The 11,268-nt window shown below is 28.6% G+C and overlaps 1 protein-coding gene across 1 annotated transcript; it reads right to left on the reverse strand.

The window, feature by feature from the left end:
- Positions 1 to 10,029: 10,029 nt before the first annotated feature.
- Positions 10,030 to 11,091, reverse strand: LOC18023119. The gene is made up of 2 exons (XM_024159180.1): positions 10,504 to 11,091; positions 10,030 to 10,440 (listed from the first exon to the last, which is right to left on the reverse strand). Exons 1-2 carry the CDS (start codon positions 11,089 to 11,091, stop codon positions 10,030 to 10,032), a joined length of 999 nt encoding a protein of 332 aa, XP_024014948.1.
- Between the last annotated feature and the right edge of the window lie 177 nt (positions 11,092 to 11,268).

Below are 11,268 nucleotides of genomic sequence, written 5' to 3' on the forward strand. Positions count from 1 at the left end.
CTTTTTAGAAATTTTAAAAGAAAAACCAAATCACAAATTTTTTTGGGTATTTTTACCAAGTACTGTGGAAGTGGAACTCTATTCAATATTTAGCTGAATAAGGGTAAGATGGATTATTCGTGTGTCATTGATAAACACGAAAAGAAAGTAGTGCTAATGCTACATTGCAACCAATATACAAAATCGAATTAATGTAACATTGATAAACACAAAAAGAAGTGGGGGTCGAGTTCTTCTTCCCAAAACCAAAAGCTGATGATACTTTCCCTCTACAGCAATCAAGTTATTAAAACCCTTTTTCTATCACTTTATTTTCCCTTTTTCCCCTGTCCGTGACATATATTTTTATATTCGACTTAGTGGACCATGTCCGTTTTTTTTTAATTAACAAAAATTACTAAAACAAGTGTTCTTCTACAAAAATAAAATAAAATTACATTACATTTTAAACCAAAATAATTAAAACAACAAATTATAAGAAGTAAATATAAATCTAATGTAGGGAATCAATATATGGATGAGGGTCAATTTTGGTTATTAAGTTTTTGCTAATTACAAATTGACACATAGATCTATGGTGACTACCTTATGCATTGGTCTATCATATGAATCTTGATAGAACTAGTTTATCTCGGCTCTCAGTAGAAAGAGAGATGAGATATATCACACACACCATCCAAAGTCTTATCTAGGTAATAACCTAACATTACTTAAGAATATCATTTATGAACACACTTCAACTCCTCCAACTTCAACTTCAACTCCAAGTCTCCAACTCCAACTCCAACTCCAACTCCAACTCCTACTCCCACTCCAACTCCTATAATACTAATATATTATTTCAGATTTTTATAGTATTGCAATTTTTTCTTCCAAATGTGTTCTTTTTTTTTTTTTTTTTTTTGCTAAAAAATTGTTCCCAAATCTTATGAAGGCCTTATGCTTGTTCGCAAAAATAGTTATGCTACAGTTTGAGTTGTCTATAGTAAGATCATTTAACCTTTTTTATCTTGAATTGAATAATACTGTGCTATGGCAATTTAAAAAAAAATGAATCTATCACATCTTCACAGAAATAAAGATGTACACAATTACATGAAAGTTTTTTCACTTTTGAAAAATGATTTGTTGATGTAATGGGTAACAAAATCCCAGCATTTATGTGCAAATAGTAGTGTGTTATTAAAATACACCCCCTAGTTTTTTGTTTCTTACCTTTATTATTTCTTAGATTCCCAAATAAATTTAAATTAAGGCGAAACAGTAATACACCTCTGGGACCTGACAACACTAATTATTTCCACTCCCGTTTTACCTTTTTTATCCTCTTCCTTTTGGCTTTTGCTTTATTATTTATTTAATTCCTTAATGATGATTTTCAGGCAATAAATTACTCTTACCTTAACCTTTGGTTTCAAAATCAACCACTTTGTCATGCCTTAACCCAACCACCATATCGAAATTTCCCAGGTGACGTATTTCTTTATTACCAATAAAACCAATGTATTTTCTGAATAAAATAGCGAAGTACTTAAATACTAAAGTGAAAATTTTAATATTTATAAATATTATCGCAAGAAACAAGTGAATATAGTAATTATATAGATTAGCCGTTTCCGTTTCTAGTCCAATTGATTTGGTATTTCATTTCATTCCAATCCTAATATTATTTTGGAAAAGGCACAATTGATGCTTCCGCTTTAGAGAACTTCTTTCATGAATTGCAATTATTTTATTTTGAAAACCATCATTGCTACTAACAACAATTTCTTCGAGTCGAACAGAAGTTCAATTCTAACAACAATTACAACTAGAGTCATGATTGTCATCCGTATAAACACTCTATATATTGTGATGCATATTTTATGATTTTATTAACTCATCTAACAATATGATTTCATGATTCAATGGTTTCATTATGAAATGTTAATTTATAAATCATTTGCGTTTGGCCAAAAAAAAAATGAATCATTTGCTTTTCAAGATCATTGGCGGAGAAACATAGCTGTATTTGAGCTGATTTGAAGATTAGCTATTTCCAAGACTCAAACATGATCACAATTAACACACTTGATTTTTCAATGAACTCAGGGAAAGTTGCAGCCTTTGAAACTTTTTTTTTTCATTTGCTTGGTAGGCTCTGGGAATTACAAAGTTTATGTAGGCACTACCTTTTGATGAATTTCATGAGGTTGTCCATATATTTTTCATACTAATTTTATTTAATTATTTTGCATACCCTAGTTAAAAGCTGTCAATTTTTATTTTTAACTAACTGACCAATTCATAATATTTCTGGTTTTCAAATATTAATATAGTTCACTTTCTACCATATCTTGAAATGTAGTTTTAAATATACAAGAATGTAGTATATATAATTTGTTCTTATGAACTTAATAAATATATTATGATGTTTATTTCTATGAAGTTGAACTAATATTGATAATTAGAATGTGCACCCTATATATTTTTATACAAGTGAACTAATATTGATAATAACGACACTTTTCTAATCAAAAAAGACAACGAGATATTTCTATCTATTTAAGAAGTTGTGAATTATGGGGGTCCATGAGTTTTATATTGGATGATAACAAGTTATATTATTATTAGTTTAGTTAATAAGAGGCAATATATTTGCTTACGTATTACATATAAAACTTTTGTGTTTGAAATGGATATTTTCTATGAGAGCAATCCTACAACGGAGATTTATGTTTTGAATCTATATGTAACGCCATCTCCTTGGTCCGAGATTCACTCATCAATAGCACCGGACCAATCAATTTAGATATCCGTATTTAATTTTTTAAAATATATATTTTCATCTTTCATATATATATATATATATATTAAATTAAAAATAATAAAAATAAAAAATAAAACTAAAACTTCATAAAACAATCAAATTTCATAAACAATTTATTAAAAAATAAAAAATCAGTAAAACATATAGTTTATTGCTGAAATATAGCTCTTCTTACATTTTTCCCTGCAAAATTATTTATTAAACTCTCGTAGTCGAGTTTTTCAACATAACTGTCACAATTGGCGACTTATTGATTAAAAATTTTAACTTAATGACAGGTTTTCGAAAGTTTAATACTCCCTCCGTTTTTTATTAGTTGTCATTTTAGGGAATTTTGTTTGTTTTAAATTAGTTGTCGTTTTCAGTTTTCAATGCAACATTTATTAATTTTTTTTATTTTTTATAATTATTTTTATTATGTAATTTGTTTTATTATTGGTTGAATCGTATTTAAATAGATAATTAATGATGTTTTTATATTGAAAAGCTAACACAATTAATATTTTTTTAATCTGTGTGTATAACTTTAAAAAGACAATTACATAAATCCGAAGGGAGTAGTATAAGTCTAAACACTATATTTTTTTTGTGGAATGTAATATTATTTATAAAACATATTGAACTCCACCTTTAGTCTCTTTTGTGGATATGGGACTTTTTACTATTTTCTTTTACAACAAAACTTAATTATTATCATAATTATATACTCTCTCTGTTTCACAAAGAGTGTCGTTCTGACACTTTTTTTTGTTTCAAAAAGAATATCGTTTTAGAATTCCAATGTAATTTTTAACATAAAATATCATTTTTAACCTCAATAAATTTAGAAAATTAATTATAAATATAATTTCAAAAGTTATTTTCTACAAATTAATAAGGGTATAAGAAACCTTTTATTTTATTTCTTAATTTGTGTGAAAAATGTAAGAACGACACTCTTTGTGAAATGGAGGGAGTAAAAATTTAAACCAAAAAAATAATATCTAATATTTAAAACTGATAATAGGTTATACTAATAATAATAATAATAAGTTTTGTACATCATAAATTTATATAAGTTAATAATATATATCCCTAATAATTTTTTTTTAACAAAAATATATCTTTTTAAATTGGATGCCTGAGACAATTACTTTGCTTGCCCTCAAGGCTGGACCTGCTCCTCAACCAAAGATCCCTAATTTGATAGACACAAATTAAATTGCAGACGGGCAGTATATTTTTGTTAATTATATTCAGTAACATAAGTTAGATTTTTAATAAAAATAAATCATTCAGCTGATATATTTCATACGGTTTGATTTGTCTTCAATTTTGTAAAGAAAGAGCCAATAAAGTAGGTCTTGTAAGAAGTCAATCAAACGGTTAGATAAAAAACAAAAATCACAACGGATTATCAAATTGTTCGTAAGTGAATATCTAAAGAAGACTTTTCTTTTGCAATCACACCATCTGGTATAATCTAAATTAAATTTTTAAACGTCATATAAAAGGATGATTCGTTAGTAGTACTGTTGAGGCTTTGATTATTTTCTGACAAAATAAAAGTTTTAAACTTAATATGATAAAACTAAAGGAGTCTTGTATATACGATACTTGAATAATTTTGTTTTTTTTTTTGGTCGAACGATAATTGAATAATTTTGGTGCAGAAAAACATAAAAAGAATCTCTGTATATAAATTTATAATTCTTTAATTCATTGGGCAAAGACAATAATGCAAGAAAGCGAAGGTTAGACAATTCAACACGGTTTATCGTTCACCTATTTTAAGGTTAACAATAAAAAACATGTTTGGCCTACTTTGAATGCAATGCATAGATGTAACGTAACCTCTGTTAGAATTCGAAGGATACAACAGAAATACATACGATTAGAAATAGGGATCCCATTAGAAATATATATCATTCCCAACTCTTAAATTATGTTAAATGGAAAATGTAGCGTTGTAATTTTAGTAATACCGTAACGGCGTCATCGGATTTTAAATCCGAATAATATATGCTAGTATTAACAAAATAAAAACCCTGTTATACTTTTATCTCTTATAATTTCATATGTAGTATTAAATAATTGAGCTCTTTTTGTTATATCTCTTTGCGTATTCATAAAACAGTTGTAAAACTTTTAGTGTTTGATATGTTCATTAATTATGTTATTTATGTTTCTATAAACGTAGGTTCTTTATTTGGTTTACAATATTATGGTACAGTGGGGACTCTCCAACATAATTTTATTATCTTTATAAATAAAATCCTCAACTGGAACCAATACTTAGACAAACTATATTATCTGTAATGTATTCCCAATCGTTCCAATATAAGTACAAATGCATTCACAATTCTGTAGGCTAAATCTTAGTCAAACTTTGAATATTATATGTAAATTATGTAATCTAACAAGTTGTCTAATGCACTCAGTCTCTCGACCAAATAGTGTATATATTAAATAGTAGATTTTTAAAAGTCTCTATACATACTATATATCATATCTAATTATACCATAAAAGTATATTGTGCGTGTTTATTACACATCAATATACTGAAAGATGTCACACATGTTACATTCACTTTTCTAGATTTATAGATCAGTAACATAACTGTGTTTAAACATAAGTCTAAATTTGCATTCAAAATGTCCAAATATTTTTATGCAAATCATATATATATATATATATATGTGTGTGTGTCAGCGTGTGTGTGTCAGTGTGTGTGTGTGTATAGTTGTAGTTCATACATAGACCTGAAAACTTGAGTTATAAATATTGAATTTGTGCAATCATATGAAAATTATTAACAACATTAAAATGGAGGGTATGTACATTTTTTGTCAGCTACAATGTATAACCATTAAATCTAAATTTAACTCAATTGTAAATTCTTATGATGTCGACACCTTAAATGATGATAAGTGTTTCTCTAATCTATATATATATATATATATATATGATTAAGAGATTTTGTACTATATCAATACATAGCTCATCATCACTCTTAATTTGGCTGATTGTGTTCTCTAAATTGAACTTGAGTTTGAGTCTCTTGGCCATTTATACAAATATACAAATATCTATAGAAATGTGTGCAACGTCTAGACGTTCAAACTCTCGATGAACAGCTATTTTAAATCTCTTGATATGCGACCAAACAAAAAATATATCTTGACCTAATCTACGACTGGACTAAAGATAGTTTCGCTCGCATCTAACATTGTTGTGAAAGCCGAAATAAAGATTTGCTCATGGAAAAACTTTTTCATGGTTTGGCAAACTCTTTTTTTTTTTTTGGATAATTTGGTGGTTTAGGCAGAAGTTCAGTTATGACTCTTTTTCGTTTGGGTGGATTGGGTTTTAATGGTTTTGTTCAAACCTAACAAATACTTCAATGCAAAAGCACACTCATTTCTTCTATTTGCTCATCCTCAAAACATCGTTTTTTTTACCTCATTACTCTACAACATTTTATTTTGTTAATTAACCTTATTATGTGCAGTAACTGATCTAATACTAATAAATGGTACTATTAAGTCAATATAATATTGTTTTTGTGTTGTTTAGGTGATTTCTAGGTACCTCACCGTTTTTACCTTTTTTTAGATATGTTCATCAAAAGACGAGAGATATAGAAGTTATAAGACCATCTCCAATGGTTGCCTCTATTTTTGCCTCTAAATTAGAGGAACTCTAAAATAGAGGTACATTTGTTTCCAATGGTTACCTCTATTTTTCTCTCTAAAAAGGAATATTCTCAGTATATTCTTTTTTTTAATTATTCTTAACACCTTTTATTAATAAAATTTATGAATGAACCCCACTTATTTTTTTTTACAAAAATTTACAGAAATTATAATAATACTAACTTTGATAAATAAAATTTGTGAATTAATCTTTTATTGTACTTTTTATAAAAGTTTTCATAAATTATAATAATACTAATCTTTGACTACTAAATTTTTTAAATTAATCCCACTTATGTTACTTTTTTATGAAAGTTTCAACATATTATAATAGTATTAGAAGTAAAAATTCATAAATTAAATTGATGTTATTTTTCGTTTATTTTTATATATTTTTAATTTGTAATTATCTTTTTGTAGTTTAATTTGCAATGAGAATTTTTATATTTAATAATATCATATGTTTTTATTTTTTTTTTTAACTATAACCAAAATTATCACATTTATAGTCATAAAAAAATTATACTTTTTGCATAAATAAAAAGATTTAAAAGTTAAAGGACTGTTTTATAAATAAAAAAGTTCACCTCTATTATAGAGAGAAAAAATAGAGTCCCTCTATATTTGGAGGAAAAAATAGCAATCTCTATTTTAGAGGTGAAAATAGAGGTGGGTTGGAGTATAATCTCTATTTTTACCTCTAAAATAGAGGTGGGTTAGAGATGCCCTAAGGAACAAGTTATAATGATGTTCTGTCAAAGCTCCATGGAAATTAAGGGGATTTTCAGATATTGAGATATATCCATCAAAGACAATTTCATATAAGTCCCAAGTCGGTAGTATCAAAAGTTATAATGATGTTCTGTCAAAGCTCCATGGAAATTAAGGGGATTTTCAGATATTGAGATATATCCATCAAAGACAATTTCATATAAGTCCCAAGTCGGTAGTATCAAAACATTTGATCCAATCTACTCATTTAATAACCCACATCAGTGTATTTGCTACTAGTATACTAGGTTTTTTCTTCTTCTTTTTCTTCTTTTGATAGCAAAATGATTAGTTTACTTATAATAAATTTAAAGCCAAGACGTGACGATATTTAACTCTTAGGAAGTCTTAATATTACGTATTCCCATTTTTTGGTGCCAGTAAATAAATGCAAAAATTTCGGAGAATAAATAAATATAACAAAAAAATGCCAAACAGAGAAATTAATAAGTTTGTTACAGTAGAAATAACAAATGGGAAACGTCATCATCTTGAAATATGACCCCATTAGTTGGCCTACTTCATTTCAATTTTCCATAAGTTTAAATCTAACCTTATCTTAGATTATCATCTACTCTTTATATTTTTATATTCATTTACAAACGTTAATTTCTAGTCTTATTCTGATTTGATATTTATATATACGTATTGCCTCATTCTTATTATTATATACAAGTACACGTTTGGCAACAAAAATGTGGACATATTTATAGATCTAAATGTAGATATATAGGTATTTACAGTACGTTTCTTGCATAATCATTCTCGAAGATGCTTTGAAATTTATAAACGTAGAGTAAGTGTTTATATATACACATACTTAATTTAGTATGATCAAATACGTTTCCTCGAAGTCCAATGGATCACTATATCTAAATTCTCAATCGAGATCAAATGCAGAACCGAATTAATAATCATAAAAGTAGCTGTGGACCATAAAAATAAAAAATAATAAAATAAAAGATTAGAGATACCCTTATTTATATGTACGATTGCTTGCACACATGGATAAGAGAAAATTGAGTTTAGGGTAAGAGAGATCAGTGATCAGATCTGAATATTAAATTTAGCAAATCAGAAAAGGACTGAAGAAGACATAAAGGCTTTTGATAGTGAAGGTCTTGTCAATACTTACATATATATATATAATGTTTAGCAAATGAAATATATGATATATACTTCTTTACATCATCATTACCCTACCTGTTTTTTGCTTCTTTTTGTTTTTGGAATTTTGTTGCTGTTTCTTTTGGGCATATTCTTATTTTTTCTGGTAATTCAGATTTGTGCAGACAAAACAAAGCACGTAAATATATATATGCTAATGTAAGTCCTTACTTTGAGATTCGAACTTTTAATTATTAGTTGTATTAAAGAATATCACCTACAAATAGTTGAACCAGAGGCAGACTTTGATTTTTCATAAAATGTAACGATTTATTTCAAGTGATATAAAACTATTATCATAAAAGTGGGTATATATAATATAATGTACATTGTATTTGTATATGTACGATGTTCATAATTTAGTGGTTGAAATCACAGCCAATAAGAAAGATATAATATCTCAATTCATTGTTGGTGTTCTTGTCTCTATTATTACATTGGTTATTTGTTTGTATATATCTTTCTAATTTGGACCCGTAAAGAATTAGATAATTTCATCAAGGTCCCTATTCTGACTATAGATAATAATTAAATCATTGAACTGTTTCATGATTAATCTGAAATTTGTTGAGTCTTTTACATTTAAAAATTTACGGACCCACTTACTCCAAATTTTAATAGAGATGGGACCATCGATTTAAGTGATGTAAACAATAGAATAGGAAGATATGATCAAATCCTCCAAAATTATTTAATTTATATAATTAATTCTAAACCCATAAAAAATACATTCGCTCTAGTGGATAAAAAAAACTAGCTGAATTTCTATACTATGGTGTCCTACGGTAGTAGACTAATTCGGAGAAAAAAAACTGACGAATTCAATAATTACTCGAAGACTGATATTAATTTCTTCAGTTTCGCAATGTCATATTCTGAGTTTTTACTTAAATTAAGCAAAGGTACACGGCAAATTGATCAATGTATCAAGTGTGAAAATTGTCGAAATAGGCAAAACGCATTGAGTTTGTTATATATTTTATGGTATCAGTTGCATGTGACTTCTATAACTTAAAAGAGTATCAGAGTGCATAATCTTGTAAGAAGTTTTCATAAACATCCTAAATGCGTTTCTAAATACAATAACTTTTTAACAAGGCTTCCTAAGTATCTTTTACAAAATCGTTGGAACTAGTTGATTTTTTTTTTCTTTCATTTTTTCTTTACGTAGTATTCTTTAATTCTTCGAACTGGTACATTGTTAATAACATCAACAAGTTGACAGTTAAAACTTTGTTATTATAAAATGTATGCAACTACAAGATAAATGTGTTAAATACAATACCTAATTAAATTAACATAAGTGAATGTACTACAATCACAACTTTAGGGTCTTCTTTTTTTTGGTATTTAAAAAACCCTTTAAAAGTTCATTTGAAAGGATTAGCTTCAATATGTTATTCTGAATTAGTTTGTGATGTTTTTCTTTTCACATTCTTCCATCGAGAAAATTAATCTAATTGCTAGAATTCGACTTCCCCAAATTAATGAAGATTCCTAAACATTTGGTCTATAAAGACAAAACATAAACGAGATTCAAACTGTAGTAGATACAAATTTCGTAATTTCAATACATAACCAATAAAAAGAGAAAAAACCTTCTCTCTTCACTTGTTCACACGTTCATAGATTCTTCTGTTCCTAGTTTCTCGCTTCTCTTTCATCTCCTCCTGCAGTCTCTCCAACTCAGATAAAATACCTTGTACCCCAAGTCTCGGTTGTGTCTTAAATATTTCTGGCACTTTCCTATCTTCTCCATAATACCATCGCAAGAAATCCTTAAATCTCACAGGCGGCTTCGTACTAAACAAGCCACGACCCTCCCCGTAGTTAATGACAGAAGGTAGGATATGTAAGAACATGCCCTGATGCATACATTTGTCCTCGAATTCATTCATGTCCACATCGCGTGGAGGCCGACTCTTCTTCTTCACTACTTTCTCCGGATCATACTTACCAATGGAAACGTATTTCCCGTTTAATTCTCTCCTTTGAGCATCAGAGGAGCAAGAATATTCCTCTTGATCAGCTTCAGGTCTAATATCATACGATGGGTTAAGTTCCTCGCCTTCTGCATTAACCTCTTGCGTATCCTCTGTAATGGGTTTAGGTTTAGCTGCTGCCTCCAAAACGCGTTTTGGTTTGAGTAAACGTGAATCGATTAGGAACGTTACAAACTCTTCTTTCAGAGACTTGTGATCGTGAAAAATCACGTCGAGTTTTTCAACAAGAGCCTCGTTATCACCAGAAAACCATAACGCATCGAAAAACGCTCTGTGTACACTTTTATCTCCCAAAGCTTCTAGTTTGTTCAAGAAATCAACCGTGCGTTGCAAGTCTGGTTTCTTCTCTTTGATTGAGTTACTTTCACGAGAAGAAGAAGAAGAAGATGAATCAGACAAAAGCTGACGAAACTCTTCGAGCAAACCGTCGCGGTTACGGAGAATGGAAACGACTCTGTCTCTGAGATCGACGAAGGTTATTGATCCAGATTTGTAAGACTTCATCGCGTCGAGGCATTGATTAAAGATTCTCTGATCATCATCCAAGTTTCTCAGTTTTTGCAAGAATTCGCAGCTTCTTTGAATCTCTTCCTTTGAAAAATCCGTCCGAGTTTGGTAATAGTCGTCTCTCTCATGATTCACACGACGTCTCTTGCAACTTCTCATGCTTGTTGGTCTCTTCTCTCTACGTACCATAAGAGCCGGCTTTTAGTTTATGATGATGAAAAGAAGAGCAGTTTTGCACTGTATTTATAAGCTTAGGGTCTCTAAAATCCTATCTCCACATGAATTACGGTTCATTATAACTCCTAACCCTAATCCAAATAGACTTTCCTTTTTTCG

This window comes from Eutrema salsugineum, unplaced genomic scaffold (assembly GCF_000478725.1).
Source record: "Eutrema salsugineum unplaced genomic scaffold, Eutsalg1_0 scaffold_13, whole genome shotgun sequence".
Lineage (NCBI taxonomy): Eukaryota > Viridiplantae > Streptophyta > Magnoliopsida > Brassicales > Brassicaceae > Eutrema > Eutrema salsugineum.